Genomic DNA, 21,831 nt, shown 5'->3' with positions numbered 1-21,831 from the left:
CCTTTTGTAAAAATGGACTAAACAGTTGCATTCAAAACATCGAAAATTATCAAAGGACTGTCGACGTGATTGACATAATTCTAGCTCAAATCACCTATAACAAGTGTTTGCTTAATTCCAAATAGAGTTGGATGCTTAATTTTAAAAATAGATCTCTCGTTCAAATCTTCTATCAACTTAGTCGTCACCAGAGTTTTGATTTCACTGCATGATTTGAATCATGTTAACCTTCTATTTTTGCTTGAAAAAGATCAAGTTTAGGATTGATATATGATTGAATTTAAACAAAGTTCATGGATTTAAACAAAGTTCAAGAGAAGATCAAATTGGACCGGTGAGACCTGCGCCCATGCCCCATATACAACGTGATTTTCTTGAGATCGTGAATTTTTAAATTTAAATTTTGATTGTTTTCTTGATTGAATTTAAAATTTTCAAAGTAATTGGGCATTTTAATAACATTTGCACAATTCTCCTAACATAGCAATTCAATTTAAGCCCGCGCAGCATTCACGGGTATCAATTATTTATTAAAATGGTAGAAGCAGATATGGGAAAGAAGATTTTATGAAGTGCACATATCATGTGCTTATGCAGGGTATTAGCATATGTTTTGATGCGCTTTCATGATGCAATGTAGAATTGACTTCCATAGTCTTATAAAATATCAATACATTTATAATTTTAAAGTATTTTCTATGGTTAACATTTTATTATTTGCATACATCTCAGTAGGCTCGTACATTGTAGTTCATTAATCTCAGTATGCCTAGAAGCTGCATATGAACATACTTTGTGCCTCCGAAATATTCTTTGATGAAATAATCTATGTCTTCAAGTTATTTAGATTGACCAAATACACATTTTTATAGTTGTGCACTTTTAGTGACATCTACATAAATATTAGGATGTTTGCACGTTCATTAAGGCAATATGTGAAAATTGGAAATGACCTCAAGAACGAGTGAATCATAAAGCTATCTCAAATTAATAAAAAACTTGCACAAGCAAATCAACACTGAAACCCTCCCAAGATTTCAATTTGAATGCCTACGTGGTCGTCTTTATCTGCTTGTATAGTGGGTTAGTGAATTACTTGTAATATATATATATATTCTAGTTAAATTTAATCATATTGCATCTGTTACTATATAATAATAATAATGCTCGCAACAGCATTTCCCCCAAGCATAGGAAGCAAAGTATCCCATGCAAAATAAAAAATAAATAAATAAAGCTTGGTCCGTCAAAAGCCCTTTATTAGCAGTGCATCATTAGTTCTAAACATAACATGATTTAAGCATTTTTCCCTTACATTTGTTCCCTTTTTAGGATATAAATACGACTCTTTTAGACAGTGAGGCATCATCCGCCACCTCTTAGTTTCCTAAAAGTAATCATATAATTTCCAATGGGTGCCGCCATCCTTAACCTCTTCGTCTTACTCTTCCTCATCTTCTCATCCCATTCATTTCCCTCAGTCCACTCCCAACAATTCCCAATCACCAATGAAGGTGGCGGCATTGACCCCACCAAAACCCCTGTCTACATCGTGCACGTGGAGAAGCCACACGGCATCTCCAACCGTCCACTTCGCTTACGCGACCTAAAAAATTGGTACATGTCTTTTCTTCCAAATGCCACCCTCGCTTCTGGCGAATCTCGCATGGTATACACATATCGTGAAGTCATCACTGGCTTTGCCGCCCGCCAAAGCCCAAAAGAAGTCGAAGCCATGGAATCCCTTGATGGCTTCATCGAGGCTAACCCAGAAAAAGAACACTATACTTCCACAACCTACACCCCCACCTTCCTCTCACTTAATGACAAACCATCCAACACGTTATGGTATGACTCTTCCATGGGTGCCGGCCAAATCATTGGGGTCATCGATAGTGGCATCAGCCCTAATCATCCCTCCTTCAATGACAATGGGATGCCCCCTCCTCCTGTGAAGTGGAGTGGCAAATGTTATTGGGGGAATGCACGTACTTGCAACAACAAACTCCTCGGTGCCGTCGCATTTCGTAACGGAGTTTACCCGGACCCGTACGACAACGATGGCCATGGCACCCATGTTGCTAGCACAGCGGCTGGAAATTTCATCAATAATGCCAACGTGACCGGGCAGGCCGCCGGGATAGCCTCTGGCATGGCCCCACGCGCTCATCTCGCTGTTTATAAAATCTCGTTTATCAACCCATCGGGCATCTCAGTGTCTACTGATGCAGATATCTATGCTGGTATAGAACAAGCCATTCGTGACCATGTTGATATTCTTCAAATGTCGATTGGGTTTGTCAAGTATCAACTGTATAATAGTCCAATTGTTATTGGTTCATTTGCGGCTATAACAAAAGGGATTGTTCCATGTGCTTGCATGATGAACATGGGGCCAACACCGAGCATTTTAGCTAATGACGCTCCATGGATACTAATTGTTGGCGCGAGTACATTCGATAGAAAAATAATGGCTTCAGTGTTGCTTGGAAAGGGCTCGGAGTTAGCGGGTGAGTCAGCTTACCAACCTGGGACCTTTCCTTCCACTCAAATACCACTCGCATTCCCATTTGACCAGCTTTCAACGGTTAAATCCACGGGTTGTCACTTGGGTGAGCTCAAGAAGTTAAATCTACGGGACAACATTGTTATGTGCTACCGCTTTGGCTTAAAGGATGACGAGCGTGGCCGCAATGTTTTGATTTCCGGCGGCAAAGCCATGATTTTATTGAATGATATGCCAGAAGGAGAGACCACAAAAGCTTACGCGCATGTGCTCCCTTCCTCACACCTTAACAACACCGACACCAATGTCATAATCGAGTACTATAGCAACACAGCGAATCCGACTGCCGCGATAAAATTTCGTGGAACCCTATTTGGAATTAACTCTGCCCCAGCTGTCGCAACCTTCTCATCACGTGGACCAAGCTTGACCAATGGAGGGATCATAAAACCTGATGTCATTGCACCAGGAGTCAATATTCTAGCTGCGTGGCCGCGAACAGTGGGGCCAACAAAATCCATATTCAACTTCTTGAGCGGTACGTCCATGGCTACTTCACATGTGTCTGGTATCGTGGCACTGTTAAGAAATAAGTACCTGAATTGGTCACCTGCGGCAATCAAATCAGCGATTATGACGACCGCATATACATTAGATCGCAAAGGGAATCCAATCACCGACGAATACGAAGGTACTTCAGCTACCGTGTTCGAGCAAGGAGCAGGCCATATAGATCCAGAAGCAGCCACGAAACCTGGGATTATATATGAGCTAAACTACTATGACTATGTCCATTACTTATGTGGATACTGTAAATCGAATAGTCCAGTACAAATGATCATAAAGACTAAGATGAATTGTTCGCAGGTGAAAACAATAGAGCCAGAGCAACTTAATTATCCGTCCTTTAGCGTGAGTATTGGAGGGAACATAACGGAGGTGCAGGTGAAAAGAAAAGTAACAAATGTTGGGGATGCAGGGTCGACTTATACTGTGGATGTGAAGGACCCAGAAGGGGTAAGGGTTGAGGTAACTCCACAAACATTACAATTTAACCAGGTAGGGGAAGAGGTGAGCTATGAGGTGAAATTTAGTTTGAAGGGGGGCTTGCCTAAGCCAGCTGCTGGTGAGGTGAGAGAAGGGCGATTGAATTGGGATTCTGGGAAGTATTATGCTAGTAGCCCAATGGTGGTCACATTTGTTTGAGATGAAATTTATGCATCGTTGTTATAAGAATATATCTTATGTAATCAATGATTGATTAAAATCATTGTTTAAAATTTGAAAACAAAAATATACAAGTTGGAATTAGTATAAAATTTGTATGGAATATGTCTTAGATTTATTAATAAATATATATTTAATTTTTTTAAAATGTTTTTAAATATGACTGCACAATAAGTGCAAATTAGTATTGTTTGTTGGGAACTTCAAAATAATAATAATAATAATAAATAGATAAAAAAAGAAAAAGCTGAAGTTGCTTAATTGCTTGCCGTCAGTTACTGCAATTGATTAACCGCTTTGCGTAATTATGTTGTTCACTTATTTAATAAACAAGCCTATTGTTGAAAAGTTTATAATTAAAAAAAAAAAACAAATATAAATCTATTATTGAAAAGTTTATCATTAATCTTTGTTTGAATTTGTCTTTAAAGATTTGTGGCAGCTTTTAAAAGATAGAAAGGTTCTAACTAAAATTATACATAAACTATATATTTATTTCACACACTCCATAAGATAAGTCGACCATACATGACGAGAGCAAGTGAAAGATAACACTGCAAGATCAAATTTGAAATGCCTCAAACATGCTTGAAATCCTCCTCAAACAATGCCTTATATGAAAATGGACTCCAAAGTTGCATTCAAAACATCGAAAATTATCCAAGGGCTGTCGATGAGATTGACATAATTCTAGCTAATCACTTATAACAAGTGGCTGCTTCTCCGCATCCTCCCCTTGCTCCATGCCAGGCAAATTAGGACCCCCACCCACACCACCTTAATCCAAGCCTTTCCTGCTGCAACCAACAAAAAATATCACCTATGCTTTATATATTCTTGTTGACTGAAAAATAAAAAGCAGTTCATAAATTAATCTCTTTGGCAATATTTTAGCATCAAATGCAGAGCACACAGTAGAGTTTTTATCTGAAGGATAATTGAAACTATTAATCACTATCATTTTGAATCTCATAAACTGTATTATTTTCATCAATTCAACAACAAACTGAACACATTATATAACGAATAACAAATTTAAGGTTTCAGCCTTATATTTTGGATTTATGAATATTAGTTTTTCAATTGTTCTAATGTTCATGACGTTTTGAATTTATGTTGCATAAAAATTTTTCAACAAATTTAAATCATTTCATATGTAGATACTACTAATATTCCTCTAATAGAATCGTTAATCAATTTCTCCCTTATTTTGAGACATCCATTTCATCATCCTTATAACCGTTTGTGCCAATTAACAAATTAAGAGTTTTAAATTCAACATTTTATTCTACACATTTGAAACATGCATATTTATAGAACGATACACAATCAAGGAACAAAACTTACGTACATATTATTCAATTCCTATTTATTTACATATCTAACACTTAAACTATGCTTTTTTTTTTACATTGTACCACCGAAATATTTCATATCACATAGAAAATACCACCATTTTAACTTCTAAAAATAAAAATACACCTTTTCATGCATAGGGAAGGCGATATGTATGTAAAAATTCAAATTTGGGCGTTAGATATGTAAATACACAAGAATAGAGTGGTATGTGTATAAATCTTCCAAAAATAAAAAGAAAACAATAGCAGAAAACATATACCTTGAGAGGAGATTCGCCAGATTCTCTTTTAACACCGGCCACCGAGCATCCCATAATGAGTCAATGGCGTCTCACACCACGATACCATTTTTGACCTATTCTTTTCAGCATCACGTCTTCAAAACCCAGCTTTCTTAAACCATTCAATATATTCTTCTTCCTTTGGGAAGAGCATCTACATATCAGCAAAGAAGCGAGAAAACCAAAAGCTTGGGTATACAGGACCAATTATGCAGGCAGGTACTCCAAGTTTTAGAAAACGGTATGCCTCCACAATTCCACGGTATGCCTCCACAATTCCACCACAATTCCACGCTGTGGATCTGGCCAGTACTCAATGCTGAAGCAATAAATCAGGTAATTTGCATGCGTAGAAACAAGAGTAGTAATTTTTTTTGCAGTTTTAAGGTGCAATTGGAAGTTTATCAGCTCTACATTTAAGTCCAGTATCTTCTCTGCATACGGCCAAGAGAGGTTGGACGAGCTAGGGTCCTGGTTGAGCAAGAGTTTATCAGCTTGTCTTTCAAAGCAAGAGCAGAAATGAGAGACCTTCTGCGGGCCAAAGGAGAGCCTCATTGTTTAGAGTAAGCCTTTTTAATTTTTTTATTTTACGAGAATAAAATGTTACTTAGATTAAATATTTCAAAATTTGGGATGTTCATGAAGAAACAAATTATATATAGGATAAAGTAACAAAAACTATTAAACGGGTGACAAAAGTTGTACTTGGAAAATCAAAAAAAAAAAAAAATCTATAAATGATAATAGTTGGTGATGGAATAATAATGTGCAAGAAAAGATAAAATATAAGAGGTTTATCACAAAAATTGGTTTAAATATAAAAGCTTAGAGAATTGAGAAAAATATCAAATGGTCTGTAGAGAGACTAAGAGAATAATCTGTGACGCAAAAATTTTTGCTTTTATGGATACTTATAATACATTAGATACTAAGTAATACATTAGATACTAAGTAGGGTGAAAAATATATGTATAAACCAGCCAAACAAAGATAAAAGAAAAGTAAGATTTAACTAAAGTGTATTAAAGATGAAAATAAAAAAATGGTTTTCTTAGAAATAGATAGTGAGTTATTTTGATAAACTTTTTAATGAAGCTTCGAAAAATACGATTCACCTTAGTGATCGTAATATCATTAGTAATAATAAAATGTTTCATTTTTACCGTCACATTAATAAAAAAAGAAGTTGATGATGCTTTAAAGGAAATCAAGAGTGAAAAGTCTGTAGGATCTAATGATATCCCAATTGAAGTGTGGAAATATTCAAGAGATTTGAGAGTTTCTTGGCTTACTAAACTCTTTAATATTATTTTAATTAATATTATTTTAAAAACTAATTTATTTTAAAAACTAATAAGATGCCTGAGGAGTGGAGGAAGAGTATTTTTGGTCCCCATTTTTAAGAATAAAGGGGATGCACAAGAGTGTGTCAATTATAAAGAAACTAAGTTGATGTGTCATACTTTAAAGTTATGTGAGATGGTAATTGAACATAGGTTAAGACGTAATACAAAGATTTCTCATAATCAATTTGGATTTATGTCGGGCAGGTCTACAATGGAAGCTATACTTTTATTGAGAGGTTTGATGGAGAAGTTCAGAGATAATAAGGAGGATCTACATATGATTTTTATTGATTTAGAAATAACTTACGATAAGGCACCAAGAGATATCCTTTGGAAAGTTCTTGAGAATAAAGTTGTTGATATGACTTATATTTAAGTCATTAAAGATATGTATGCAAGAACTGTTACTTGTGTTCAGACAGAAGGAGGATTGACCAAATATTTTCCTATTTTTGTTAGCTTACATCAGGGATCGACTTTTAAGTCCATATCTTCTTGCTTTAGTTATGGGCTTTAGTTATGGAAGTTATGGATGGTCTTACTAGACACTTACAAGAGGATGTACCTTGGTGTATGTTTTTTGCTAATGATATCCTTTATGTGGATAAGATGAGCGAAAAAGTTCAGAAAAACACTTGAATTGTGGAGGTCTACCTTGGAGTCTAAAAGCCTTCGTTTGAGCAGAACTAAAACTGAATACATGGAAAGTAAATTTAGTAGTAGTAGCTCTAGTGACTGAAATGTAACTATGGGTGATCAAATTATTAAAAGGTGTTAGCGCTTAAGATATCTTGGGTCTATTGTTCAAAGTGATGGGGATGTTATTAGTAGAATTTAAGTTGGTCGGTTGAAGTGGAGGAATGATTCCGGTTAATGTTTGTGTGATAGAAAAATACCGCTTAGACTAAAAGTAAAATTTTATAAGACGGCGGTGAAACCTGCAATGATATATGGCGTTGAATGTTGGCCTTTAAAAGATAAAAGAGAAGCATAAATAAAACTAAGTTAAGTGTTGGCGAGATGAGAATGATTAGGTGGATGAGTGGCTTTACACTTAGAGACAAAATGCAAAATGAATATATCCGTAACAGAGCGACGGACAAAATTGGAGAGAGTCGTCTTAGATGGGTTGGTCAAATTAAACGTCGACCATCTGATGATCCGATTAGAAGAGTAGATGTTTTAGATTCGACTTATGTTAAGAAAGGCTAGCATGACTTGGGCATATTGAATAAAAAATGATCTTAATTTATTAGAATCAAATAAAAATATGACAATAAATAGGATGCAATGGAGAAAGAAGGATTCATGTAGCCGACCACACTTAGTAGGATAAAGGTTTTGTCGTACAATGTTACTTAAGATTGATATCTGCATTTTTATTCATAGAAGAATTTAAATACAAACCTCACAATTCTTATGTATCTACATATATAACATCAAATAGTCAGATTTGCATACATAATACTTAAAACTTTAATATCACATCAAAATTATCAATATCACTACATTTTAAAAAGTGAATACACCTTTCCATGTATAGATTTATGACACTAAAATTTCATAAATGTAAATATCTAACTTTAGGTGTTAGATGTGTAAATACACAGGAATTATGTATAATGTAAAAAAAAATTTTCTTTTTCTTATTATTTGATTTTTTGAATTGCCTTCATGATGAAGAATTAAGTAAACATATCAATGTTCTATGCCCTAATTACAAATTATTCTTAATTTTATGAGTTATTTAATTATTTGCCACCTCGAGGTTTATGGTTCTTCACCCCACTAAGGCAAAATATCTTTTGTTCCAAATCACACCTTTTAAACCTTTGACTATGTTAAAATTATATCAATGATTATTAATAAATGTTATGATTTTTTTTATTGGCTGAAAAATGATTACAAAATATTCAAACAAAGGTACCTTGACGTGTGTTACTTGTAAGTAGAACAATAGAGAAAATCCTTAAGAAAAACAAGGGGTGTTAGTGTTTTGTTAAATTTAATTGGCTGTGCCACATGCATTTGACTATTGGTAACAGAAAAAAAACAATCATAGAAAAAAAAAATGTGGCAGAAATGAGAATTTAAAGAAAAAATGCACATCAAAAATTGCAAAAGATACCATAAGAAATGACAATATTAAAGAAACAATAGGAGCACCGTCTACTTAGAGGATAATGTAGTACGAAATAATACAAATTGGGCACCAAACAATTCTCTAATAATGTGGAAAGACATATTTAAAGTAAAAAAAAAATTTTAAAAAAAGGTATACAAATGGTAACCATATCGAAAATATAAATATAAATATTTAAAATTAAAATAATGTAACATGTTGCACTCAACAAGAATGAATGGAGGAATTGCAAAGTAGACATCTAACAGTTGAATTAAAGCTAATCATAATAACTATATCAAAAAGTAACCCAAAGAACTAAACATGAACATAATTCTTTTGTAGCTCATGTGCAACAAAAAATATTGAAAATCTCAGTAGTAAAAATCTTCTAATCTTCAATGAAAAAAAAAAAAAAGAGTTGAATGATAGACCTTCATCAAAATACAAGCCATCAAACAAATTTTCAATAACTTCATTATAAAAGATTAGATTTATGCCTGTTTTCCGACCCTCCATTACCGAATGCTAATCATGTATGTTCATGTGACCAAACGAATATATCTCATGAAAAAATGCTATTAATCAGAACAACAGAGAAAAGAACCATCCATAAACCAGAAGTATAAATCTCACCTTCCAGCAGAAACATATCGATCAACAGAGTCCGTCGGGAATGGCAAGTCCTCTTCATCGCCTTCAATGATGGTGCACTCTTTCAAAGCTTCCTTTTGCCTAGCCTTAGCAAGCTGGTGTGGCGACTGTTCAAGAATGGTGACATTGTTTGGATTTATATGCTTAATAATTCCCAGTGTAGTAAATCCAGTTCCTCCTCCAACATCCACAACCTTCATCCTGGAATCATTGAGATCTGCAGGCTCAAGGGCCTCGTCCCTCGTGTCTTCAGTCCAATGCGCAGGGTTCATGACGTGGTCATAGACTATGGAGAGAAACCTATAAAACCAAAATGCCTCTTTTTTATGCTGTATAAACCTAGGTTGGAAGGATGGTCGGGAAGAGGAGACGCCGCATCTGGGTGAAGAAATGTTCCCCCTTCTCCTTCCATCGAAAGAATTGAAGAAGCAACAAAACCTAATCTTTTTGGGGATTTCGTTTGGAGGAATGAGAAGTTCTCAGCCCCACTGGGCTGGTAAGAAGCCATAACATAATGGAGAATTGAAGGAACCAAAATAAAAAATGAAATAAAAAAAAAACTCAAACTTTCGTCCTCGAGCAACCCCGAAGCCCTGTTTTCACCACAAAGCGCTGGTTTCCTGTGAATCACACGGGGGGAAAAGCAAAACGAAAGTACAAAATCAGTTTTTTTTTTGGTCAGACATTTGAACACAAGTGGATGAAATGGTGGGGATCCTACGCCAAAACTTGTTTTTTTTTTAAAAAAAGAAATAAATTGCAATAGCTCTGTGCCGCTTTACGGGGTAGCAAGATGGCCACTACCATTTGAAATATAGTTCAAGCCTCTACTTAAATGCTCATAACCGTATGAAAAAGATCAGCCGAAAAGTTACCTAAGACGTGCGCAAGTACGTCCAGGAATTATTCAGGGGGTACATGGGGTTATATCGGGGTTATACCCCGCTGTAACCTCATGTAATCTCTTTGTAAACTACCTGTGACCTACAAATGAGTTTCGTGCTTCTGTAATTTCATAGGTACAAATAAGTTACACGGAGATTACAAGGGAGTTACACGGAGGTTACAGAGTGTATAACCCGGATATAACCCCCCTGTACCCCCTGAATAACCCCTAATGTACGCAACGCTGCGTACGTCTTATGTACGCAAATATTTTCCCATTTACAGACACAGTCCCGCAGGCAAACTGGGACGAAGATGGTTAGTGGATGGACGGAGAAGTAAGGCAAGCTAACCAATACATTCTTTCGGTATTTTTCTGGATTTGAAAATTTTATGGTATATATTTTTTGTTTTATTTTTTTTTTTGGGCTTGTTAGATATATGATGATACTTTAAACCTAATGGGTGCTATGAATACTAATGTCAGCTATTTTTTTTAACTCATATTTTTGCTTCGTATTTTCAAATTCCACATTTTTTTGTTTATTTCATTTCCTTATTTGACTGAAGTGTTCTCCCTTGAATAATTATTAGAAGATGAACTACAGATTCTCGGGGAACTCAGGGCGAGTGTTATGTTGCAGCGGACAACCGTCTTTGTTACTCACGTCGCGCAAGCCATATAGCTATGGGCAATAATTTTACAGGTACCAGCGGTGGGCAGACAGACCAGACGACTGTAAGTTCTTCATTTAGGTAGACAGCCCGCCCGATTCTATAGTATCCTAACTGAACAACGTTGTTCAGGGTTTGACAGTATCAACCGGAGAACGTCGCTTGTGGTTCAATGGTTTCCCAACCAGGCAATGTTGCTCAGGGTTCGATGGTGTCCCAACCAAACAACGTTGCTCATAACTTGCTTTTTTTATTTTAGAATGAATATGATCATCTTTTTAAAAATTGTAATTTCAATATGTTTTTTTCTTTTTATTAGGTATCTTGATACTCACTTTTAAGTGAGGTTTCTATCATAATTTTGTACTGTTATGAAGTGATTTTTTTTCACAACTGTCAAATGTGTAGTTGTTACAGTTTTGGTGTAAACAACAACACTGTGCAGTAGTTGAATGATCATTTATCCACAAAAGCTACAAATCAGTTGTTTTTCAAACGCAAAAAAAATATAGCGGAACACCTTATCCAGATAAGGGGCATAATAGTCATTTATCCAAAAACAACTGCAAATCAGCTGTATTTTAAACGCACAAACCAAACAGCTAACCAGCTTATTAGGATACGCTGTTGATCAACAGCTTATCAAAATATGTCGTTTATCTGGATAAGCTGGATAAGCTGCAGCTGCCCCAAAGAGATCCTAAATAACATTTAATTTGGATATTTATTTACATATTTAGGAGATGAGTGATTTAATGAAAAAATACAGTGTAAAAGTAATGCATTGAAATACTTTAAAATTATTTGATTTAGTGAAAAATAAATAAATGAATTTATTTTTCTTATTTAAAATTTCAAGTAAAATAAAATAGTATACAAATATGAGGTTGATAACCGACTTGCAGATAGTGGTAGAGCTAGTAGAGATAATGACGAGTTATGGGGGTGAGCGGTCATTGGCAGGCAAGAGGCGATTAGTAATTGATGACTCAAGATCTCTTACCTCCAACATTTTATGATGAAATATGATGTTGAAGCTTCTCAGGCTCTCCAAGGCTCCTAACGAATTCTTAAGAAGGCTTGAGAATTCTTTTGTGACTTTTGTGCACTAGTGAATGTGAAAAAGATGTGCTTGAACTCCCCATAAATAGTGATAGCTCCTTTGGATAAATTGTTGAAATAACGAAGAGCCAATTATTTCAAAGTCAAAAAAAATATCTTACATAGTATAGCATCATTAAACCTTAGTAGACTCATCTTCGACTTAAATGACGGTATGTAGTTGGCAAGATACAATCTTCCTTATAGAATTTCAATGACAGAATCATAAATATTTTCGGTACTTCAACTTCCACGATCTTCATTGGAAAAGCCATCTCCAACTCTCTTCCTTTTTTTCCATTTTCTTTTCCTCTCCCTACCTAAAGGAGTAGACCGTTCCTCATCAAAATAAAAGTCACGTCATTTTCTCCACGGGGGTCGACGATATAGCCCTCATTGGCCTAGTTTTTGGTAACATATCTCTATGAATTATTGATCCAAATAACTCAGATGGCATCTGGGCTCTAAGTTCAACTCTAGACAACATTTGCTCTTTCAACTCATTAATTTGTTAGACTACAAACTCACAAGTGCACTTTACGTTAATTGAAACTTCTCATGCTTGCGTTTCTTTTATGGCGAAACTTCACTTCTTATCTATGGCTTTCACTCTTTCGATGATGTTGAATCTAAAAATTTTCATGGTCTTACACCACTGAAGCAGGGCTTGCAAGAAAGAGGAAGAGCAGAAGGTGATCTATTGGTCAGGTTAACAGAGAAAAATAGTGTCAGTCATTCTTTTTCACCTGGGAGGAGAACCCCTTACTTATAGGTCCCCCCTATAGTTATGCCCAAGGACAACTACATAAATGATCATATGAAAATAAGGACCATGACAACTTAGATCATCATGAGATATGATACTGCCTCTATAAGCAATTTAATAAATTTACATTTTTCTTGTCGAGATAGTGTGAGTTAAGACCTTTGCTTAATTAGGTGAATTAAAGGAGATTGCAATATATGACAATGATCATTACATTGAGTTTATTAATAATAATCATGACCACCAAGAAACTCTACGGTATTAAGTGCGGTGAGAGAAACTTATTAATTTCTCCACCGTTAACCTTTGAAATCTAAGGCTTGATACTCTTTCATTTCTATTAAGTTATTATCAAGATCACATGTGAGGTAATAAGTGTTGGGTAACATGGAGATCCGGTCTACCGAAATTTAATTAGCTTCCTAATTAAGAATCTCACCTACTTTCTCACATACCGCTCACCTATCATATCTCACATACTGTTCACCTACCTCGCACCTACCGCTCTCATATTTTCTATAAATAGCCTCTTTTGGCTTAAAGGAGAAGTCAGGCCAAGTCAAGCAAAGTCAAGCAAGGCCAAGCCAAGTCCTTTGAGAGCTAAGAGAAAGAGAGGAAGAGAGAGAGAGAGAGAGAGAGAGAGAGAGAAAGGGAGATAAGAAAATAGAGATTTTCTTATAAACGACGAGGCGCTCGACGGTGTAATTCTTCGAAGAAATAAAATCCTCTGCAGCTCCGTGAACGTAGGCAAATTTGTCGAACCACGTAAATTTGTGTGTTGGTCTGGTTTTTTTCTGCGTTCAATTTTACTCGTTCCATTTTTTTCTTTATTATCGTCGTTTTTCACAACAACTGGTATCAAAGCTTGGATTCGAATCTAAAGGAGAACGATGGGCGAAGACGAAGTGATGAGATCGGTGATTGAAAAGTTCAATGGTATAGATTTTGCTTACTAGAGGATGTAGATAGAGGACTACCTCTATGGGAAGAAACTTCATCTTCCGTTACTGGGAAAGCGACCAGAATAGATGGATGAGGCGGAATGAAATTGTTGGATCGACAGGTTCTGGGGGTTATACAGTTAACCTCGAGATCGATTGCCCACAACGTCATCAAGGAGAGGACTGCTGCAGATCTCATGGCGACTTTATCAGATATGTATGAAAAGCCATCGACGACCATCGACGAATAACAAGATCGACGAATAACAAGGTGCATCTGATGAAAAATTTATTCAACTTGAAGATGGTGGAAGGTGTGTCTGTTGCTCAACACCTAAATGATTTCAACACTATCACAAATCAGTTGTCGTCTATTAAAATTGATTTTGGTGATGAGATACGTGCACTGATATTGTTTGCTTCATTGTCAAATAGTTGAGAAACCATAAGGATGGTAGTTAGTAGTTATGCAGGTAAATTTAAGCTGAAATATGAATTCGTGATTTTATTTTGGCTGAGGAGGTGCGCAGGAAGGATTCTGGCGAGGCCTCGTGTTCAAGTTCAGTGTTGAATGTTGATTCCAGAGGGAGATCACATGACAGGAACTCAAATAGAGGAAGATCAAAATCAAAGTATGGTCAGCAGACAACCTGCTGGAATTGTAGCAAGGCTGACCACATAAAAAGGAACTGCAGAAATTATAAGAAGAAGGAGAATGATGACGCTAATGTTGTAACTGAAAAAATACAGGATGCTCTATTTCTGACAGTTCACAGTTTTGTTGATGACTGGATACTGGATTCAGGGGCTTCCTTCCATACATCTTCCCATCGGGAGTTAATGCAAAATTATGTTGCAAGTAACCTTGGGAAGGTATATTTGGCCGATGGAAAAGCTCTGGACGTGGTGGGGATGAGAGACGTTGATATTACACTCCCTAACAAAACAAACGGACTTTGCAAATGGTTAGACACGTTCATGAGTTGAAGAAAAACGCCATCTCTGTTGGGCAGCTCAATAATGGTGGTCATTCGGTAGTGTTCTCAGATTGTTCTCAGCTCAGATAGCACCTGGAAGATTACCAAAGGAGCATTAGTACTGGCTCTGGGTAAAAAAACTGACACACTATATATGACTACAAGTTTATTCAGGCGATGACACATGAGTCATAGATGCATTATGGGGAAACAGAAGAAGGTCAATTTCTTGAAAAGTGATAGAGTGCCAAAGACAGGAAAATCGGACATTGTACAAAAAAATGGAGGAGAACCACAAAGTTATGAAGAAATATTATAAGATAATAATTCGAGCAAGTGAGAGCAGACCAAGAAAAAGGAGACATATTCCTTGTCAAAGAATCAAACTTGGGAGCTGACAGAACTTCCACCAAGGAAGAATGCATTGCACAACAAGTGGGTGTACCAGGTGAAGACTGTGTTTAATGGTAGTAAGAGGTACAAGGCTAGACTTGTTGAAAAAGGCTTTCAGTAGGGGCAGGGTATTGCTCATGCAGTGGGAGTTATAAGCAGATACAAGAGTAACCCAGGAAAGAGCTTGGTGGTACATCGCTACGTTGAATACAAGGCTAGACTTGTTGAAAAAGGCTTTCAGTAGGGGCAGGGTATTGCTCATGCAGTGGGAGTTATAAGCAGATACAAGAGTAACCCAGGAAAGAGCTTGGTGGTACATCGCTACGTTGAAGGTGATATGTCATCTGAGGGTGTTACTCGTGAGAAGTTGAAGTTGTGCTCAACTTCAACTAGTCTTCTGGCATGAAGACTGGGGCTTCGAGTTGCAGAGGTGGAGGATATCATGTTTGAAGAAAATGTCAGTACAACTAGTATATGATGCAACCAGTAGGTGATGCAGTCGATGTCCCAATCTCCAAGTGGGAAAATTCTTTGGTAATGTGAATATTACTGTTATTTTGACCCCCAATTATTGAACTAAAGTAAAATGACCCTACCGCTCACATACTTTCCCACCTACCACATCACACCTACCGCTCAACCGCACGCTCTCCTACCACATCACGCCTACCGCTCACCTATCGCTCTCATGTTTTCTATAAATAGCCTCTTTTGGCTTAAAGGAGAAGTCAGGCCAAGCCAAGTAAAGCAAAGCAAGGCCAAACCAAGTCCTCTTGAGAGTTAAGAGAAAGAGAGGAAGAGAGAGAGAGGAAGGGAGAGAAAAAAATAAAGATTTTCTCGTAAACGTTGAGAAGAAATAAAATCTTCTGCAGCTCCGTGGACGTAGACAAAGTTGTCGAACCACGTAAATCTGTGTGTCGTTCTGGTGTCTTTCTGCGTGTAATTTTACTTGTTCCATTTTTCGTTTTATTGCCGTCGTTTTTTACAACAATAAGAGATCAGGATGCATTAAATTTTACAATCTAAAATTTGATGATAATAGGCATGTCATCTTATTGTGAGCTCCATGTATATGTAAATCGTGGTAGTATGACAGTTGGAATCAGTCACCATTTACACCATCTGTGAGAAAGTCATTGTGCTGAGAGAGCTTGGGGAAGAACAAATTGTTCCTAGCAGAGGTATCATGAAGATGCTTATTCGTTCTTATAAGAGTTCACATGAGGTCGCCCCAGCTTCCCATAAGGTTATTACCTTTACTACACCTTGATCCTCATGCATTTTATTAGAATAAACACAAAAATTGAGGGGCGATGTGGCCTCCGTGGTGCAGATATTTGAGCATATGAAGCACTCATGAGGGGGTGACGTTGCTTCCTTGGGGCAGAGATTTTAACATTTGAAGCACTCTTGGGATAGGAGATTCAACCATATGGAGCGGCAAAACACAACAACATTCCTGATAGCACGAGCATAGTGCAGCAATAGCGCGAATGTTGTCTCAACACATGGGGAGCCAACAAGGTGCACATTCCAGAGTCGCTGGCCAATCAATTTTATTTAGGACAACACCTAATGGAGCTACAAGGAGCGAGGATGATGATGATGATGACGACAATGACGTCTCATCTTACTTCTGAAGTGAGTTTTGTGTTTTTTTACTTTATTTTCTTATTATTTATTATTTGGGGTAGATATTTAAGCATTTCAAGCACTCATGAGGGGTGATGCAGCTATCTTGCGACAGAGATTTGAACATTTGAAGCATTCGTGGGTTAGGAGATACAAGCAAAGGGAGCAATACCACTCAAAACAGAACTTCTAGTAGCGTAAGCATATTGTTGTATTGGCATAGATGTTTTCTTAGCACTTGGGAGGCAACCAGGCTCACTTTTCGAAGTTGTTGGCCTATCAGTTTTATTTAGGACTGGACCCAATGGAGCTATGATGGACGACGATGATGATGACGACATATTGTCTGCCTTATGAGGTGAGTTTTATGTTTTGTTAATTTTATTTTCTTAGAATCTATTATTTGAGGCAGATATTTAAGCATTTGAAGCACTCATGAGGGGAGTGTGGTTTCCATGGGGCAGGGATTTGCTCATTTGAAGCACTCATGGAGTATGAGATACAATCATATGAGCAACAACACACATAATAGTATTCCTAGTAGCAAGCATAATTCTGCAAAGGCACAGACGATTTCTTAGCAATTGGGAGCCAACAAGATGCATTTTTCAGAGCTGCTGGCCTATGAATTATATTTAGGATGGGTGATGATGATGGTGATGACGTATTTCTTGAATTCTGAGGAGAGTTTTATGTTTTGTTAATTTTATTTTTTTAGTATTTATTATTTGGGGCAGACATTTGAGCATTTGAAGCACTCATGTGGGGGCAAAGTGGCTTCCTTGGGGTAGATAAACATTTCAAGCACTCCAAGGGTAGGAGATACAAACATACAGCGTGACATCACAGACAACAATACTCCTGGTAGCATGGGCATAATGTTGTAATGGCACAGGCATTTTATCAGCACTTGGGAGTCAACCAGATGCACTTTCTAAACCTTTGGCCTATCAGTTTTATTTAGGATTGGACCCACTTGAGCTATGAGGGGCGATGATGATGCCAGATGCACTTACTAATTATTTGATTAAATTGATTTTGTGGGTGGGGGTTAACCTTCTCCCTTCAAGTAAGATAACAGCCGAACTTTTAGTGACTAGGAGCTAAAAAGTTTATATTTACTTGAGGATAATAATAATTACGGTTTGAGGGTGTAAACTTAAGTGGAATTAACAGTTTAAAATATGTGAGATTTGTATTGAGTAAATGAGAATTAACTAACTCACTAAATTAATTTTATTTTTTTAATTTAAATTTTCTAAATTAATACTAACACATTGACTAAAATTGAATTAAATTCAAGAAACAACTAAATAAGGAGATGCTTAAGACCTAGCTCAATAAAGAATTAGTAATTTCTCTATTTCTTTTATCCAATGAGGTTAGGGAATTTATCATTTGAAAATTATTAAAGTGCTATACTTAGATTAAGAATATTTAAATTGAGCCTATAGAAATGATTAAATATGAAAATTTCACACAAACATATCACTTAAATATAATTTAGTCAATTTCACAAAGCACATTTTAGTGTTTTATATTGAATAAAATACCAAGAACAGTGAAAATTTAGGATATTATTAGTCAATTGAAATTCAGATACTTTTACAACAAATTTCATCACAATTTCGGGATCAATTCACCTTGAGGGGAGGTAACTAGGCAAGAACTGGTTTGCCAATCACACAAAAAAGAAAATGCAAGAAGTAAACAATCCTCACTTATTTTAATTGAATTTAATTAATTTGTTTTTGTATGTATGATGCATGTATATAAAACTAAAATGTAACAAACATAATCATATGAAAGGCACATAAAAAAAAACATTAATGTATTACAATAAGTTATAAACATAAAATTTAAATAATATGTCAAGCAAACTGAAACAACTAACTTATTTATCACTATTGATGTGCCATGAACAAATTTCATCATTCGACAAGAATCTCAAGATGTTTGACATGAATTTCGAGTTGTTTTTGGGAAAATTTTCAAAATTAAATTAAAAACCATCCATAACTTTAATTTTGGAAAATTTATAATCAAACTAACTAGCTCGAAGAGACAGACCCAATGACACCAAAACTAGTACGATCTGAGTAGAATCATGCTCGAATAAAACCATTAAGCTATTTTTGGAAGTTTAGGGTGGTCACATGGAGGGCCAATTGGATTCCAAATCTACAAATTCATAGTCTAATCAAACATCTCGATGAGATGAAGCCAACGAGCCTAATATAATTTAATTCTAATATTATTAAGGCCCCGTTTGGGACAGCTTAAATGTGCGGCGGCGTTTTTGAAAACGCCGCCGCAGCGTTTGGAAATCACGTTTCCCATGCGTTTTTTAGAACGGCTTTTTGAATTTGTGTTAAACGCGGATCGCGGGTATATCCCCGCGATCCGCGTTTTAGCTCCACATTTTACCTTCGGCTACCCTCAACCCCGCAGCCGCCCTTGCATTCGGTCCTCCACGGGTATATCGCAAGCTCGATCTCGCCTCCGTCGCTCCTCCACAGGTAACAAAACAATCGCGTTCTTTCCCCTATTTCGCCGAGAGATCTGAGATTGGGAAGAAATTTCAGTAGATCCAGTTTCACAACACTCGCAATCTTGCCTCCCTTCCGGATTCTGGTTTTTCTTGCTCGTTCTCTCGGTTATGTTGGTCGATTTCGCGGTGTTCTTGGTCGATCTTAGATTTTGTGGGTTGCTTGATACTCTTGCTGATTTGCTCGACATTCCTGTTGGTTGCTCGACAGCTTGCCTTTTGTTTAAAAAAAATTTCTGCTCGGGTTTGCTCGTTATTCTTCTCTTATGCTCAAAGATGTTGCTTCGTTGCACTCCTTCTTTATGGTTTGTTTACACTTTAGCTTTGCTTGATGTTAGAAAGTGGTGAGCACAGTGTAGGTTGGAGGTAATGCAACTGCTAATCTATTGCAGAAATCTTGAGGTTGCTCTTTTTTAGTTGAAAGAATTGTTTTATGATCTTTTGATCAGTTAGGATTGGTAAATCCTACTTGTTTCTTGTCGTGCGAAGTGCTGAGTTAGCTAAACCTAGATCTACTGTGATAAAAATATAGTCCCGCTGTTTCTGTGATATGTTTGAAGCAGCAAGGCAGTACCCTTCTTCATTCTTCCTCCAACCCTCTCTTCGAGCAGTGCATATTCACAGCATACGGTTTGTTTTTACCGTTTTATGTTCATACGGACTCCATGCTATACAAAGTTAGTGATTCTTTTGGGTTATTTGTTGAGGATTGATGATATTGATGCAATGTTTTCTCCCTGTCATTTCATTCTTTGAGGGTATTTGTTCAGGGTGGTTTTAAAGAAAGCTCTAGATGCATTGGAATATGTTGTTCATATCCGGTACTATGCATGCCTTCATGGTCTTCAATTTACTGAATTGATTTCTCTTATCATACTTAGATCGAGATTAGTTGTACTTAAGCATGAGGCGATGATGGAGTTCACAACATGCAACCATGAAAAGGCTGTAGATTGATATACAAATACAGCAAGGAAAAAAAATAACATTTTGGATCTCAATTGGATGGTTCTATGAGAATGAAATCCATTTCCATCCTTGCAATCTTTTTTTCTTGAAAATTTAATTTATTTTTCTTACATATTAGCTGCCAATTATCATTACTTCAATCGAAGTAGCGAGCAATGTGTTGTTCATAGCCGGTAATATCTACTAATTTGGTATTTCATTGTTGGTAAATGTATTTGGTATTTGATTCTTGGTAAATGTATTACATGCTAATTTTGAGTATCTCTGACGTAAGGCTAATTTATCTCTATTGATGCCACAATAGAAGCATGCAAGTAGAAGGTAGACAGTGATGCAAAATTAACCTTATGTTGAATATTGATTTGTATTTTAGAATTATAGCTTCCACGTTATGTTTATGCAAATACTTTGCACTGGTTGCATGAATATTCTATTACCATGTTTACTACAGTGGAGGTGTTACTATTATGTAACTCAGTTTGTTTGGCTTCGCTGACACCCCTGTATTTAAATTTGCTCTGGTTAAATGATATGACAGTAACAGATGAGTAAATCTAAAGACTCTGGTTCATCCGCTATGTGGGATAGAGAGGCTACGAATATTTTTTGTAACCTATGCGTGAGGGAAGTCGAATTGGGAAATCGGCCCACAACTTTTTTTAATAAAGAAGGTTGGCATAATATCACTAGTAAATTCAAAGAAATAACAGGAAGAGATTATGATAGGATGAAACTAAAGAACAAATGGGATCAATTAAAGAAGAAGTGGAAGCTTTGGAAGGAGCTTAAAAGGGGATCAACTGGATTGGGATGGGATCCGGTCAAACGGACAATTGATGCACCTGAGGAATGGTGGGCAGAAAAATTAGCGGTATGAACATCACTATTTCAATTAAATTTTACAGACATATGTTTGGAATTTTGATTTAGATTGTTCTTTTTTATTTTCAGGTTGTGCCCGTGGCAAAAAAATTCAAATTTAATGGAATTGAACCAGCCTTGGAGGAGAAATTGGATGGCATGTTTACTGGTGTTGTAGCAACAGGAACTCATTTTTCCACCCCTAATGAGCAGGGTGTTGCAAACCTAGCTGAGGATATAGAGACCGAGCATATAGGTGATTCAGGAGAAGGTCCCAGCCAAACCCACACGGATATCCAATCCACTGGCGGAACAAAGCGCCCCCGTCCTGTAAAAAATAAAAAAGGCATTGCATTTGTTAAAGGTTCTATTGAGACATTGCTTGAAATTTCAAAAAATACTTCAAAAACTTCGAAGGACAGCACAATCCATGAGTGTGTTAAAATCCTTAACACATATCCTGGCATTAAGGAAGACCAAGATATGTATGTTAAGTACGTGAAGTTGCTTGGGAACTCTACCCGGAGGCAGTTCTTTGAGACTTTAGACCCAGAATTTCGCCTTCCTTGGTCGATCTTAGATTTTGTGG

The 21,831-nt window shown here is 36.5% G+C and overlaps 3 protein-coding genes across 4 annotated transcripts; 2 read left to right on the top strand and 1 right to left on the bottom strand.

Moving 5' to 3' along the window:
- The first annotated feature begins 1,411 nt into the window (after positions 1-1,411).
- Positions 1,412-3,712, top strand: LOC110024280 (subtilisin-like protease SBT1.7). The gene has a single exon (XM_020724158.1). It carries the CDS (start codon positions 1,412-1,414, stop codon positions 3,710-3,712), a length of 2,301 nt encoding a protein of 766 aa, XP_020579817.1.
- A 1,662-nt stretch (positions 3,713-5,374) lies between these two features.
- On the bottom strand, positions 5,375-9,852 carry LOC110024245 (2-methyl-6-phytyl-1,4-hydroquinone methyltransferase, chloroplastic-like). Of its 2 annotated transcripts, XM_020724103.1 has the most exons (3): positions 9,477-9,852; positions 5,655-5,691; positions 5,375-5,622 (listed from the first exon to the last, which is right to left on the bottom strand). In XM_020724103.1, the coding sequence occupies exons 1-3, from the start codon at positions 9,764-9,766 to the stop codon at positions 5,527-5,529; spliced, it is 423 nt and encodes a 140-aa protein (XP_020579762.1). In that variant the 5' UTR covers positions 9,767-9,852; the 3' UTR covers positions 5,375-5,526. The 2 variants fall into 2 exon arrangements, with proteins under 2 accessions (XP_020579762.1, XP_020579763.1); XM_020724104.1 differs by lacking the exons at positions 5,375-5,622; positions 5,655-5,691 and adding an exon at positions 5,720-5,903.
- Positions 9,853-19,188: 9,336 nt separating this feature from the next.
- On the top strand, positions 19,189-21,810 carry LOC110024250 (L10-interacting MYB domain-containing protein-like; the record flags this gene model as incomplete). The annotated part of the gene is given in 2 exon segments (XM_020724111.1): positions 19,189-21,252; positions 21,333-21,810. Coding segments are annotated over 2 exon segments (805 nt in total), but the record flags the coding sequence as incomplete, so codon positions are not given.
- Positions 21,811-21,831: the final 21 nt, after the last annotated feature.

Source organism: Phalaenopsis equestris, unplaced genomic scaffold (assembly GCF_001263595.1).
Source record: "Phalaenopsis equestris unplaced genomic scaffold, ASM126359v1 Scaffold000251, whole genome shotgun sequence".
Classification (NCBI taxonomy): Eukaryota; Viridiplantae; Streptophyta; class Magnoliopsida; order Asparagales; family Orchidaceae; genus Phalaenopsis; species Phalaenopsis equestris.
This window is presented reverse-complemented; position numbering and strand designations above follow the sequence as displayed.

What these genes read in the sequence shown, in the direction of transcription:
- LOC110024245 (XM_020724103.1), bottom strand. Translation starts at nt 9,766, where the DNA reads ATGAACCCTGCGCATTGGACTGAAGACACGAGGGACGAGGCCCTTGAG. An exon ending in CGATATGTTTCTGCTGGAAG is followed by an intron (nt 5,692 to 9,476) that starts GTGAGATTTATA and finishes TTATTGCTTCAG; the next exon opens with CATTGAGTACTGGCCAGATC. An exon ending in ATCCACAGCGTGGAATTGTG is followed by an intron (nt 5,623 to 5,654) that starts GTGGAATTGTGG and finishes CGTGGAATTGTG; the next exon opens with GAGGCATACCGTTTTCTAAA.
- LOC110024280 (XM_020724158.1), top strand. Translation starts at nt 1,412, where the DNA reads ATGGGTGCCGCCATCCTTAACCTCTTCGTCTTACTCTTCCTCATCTTC.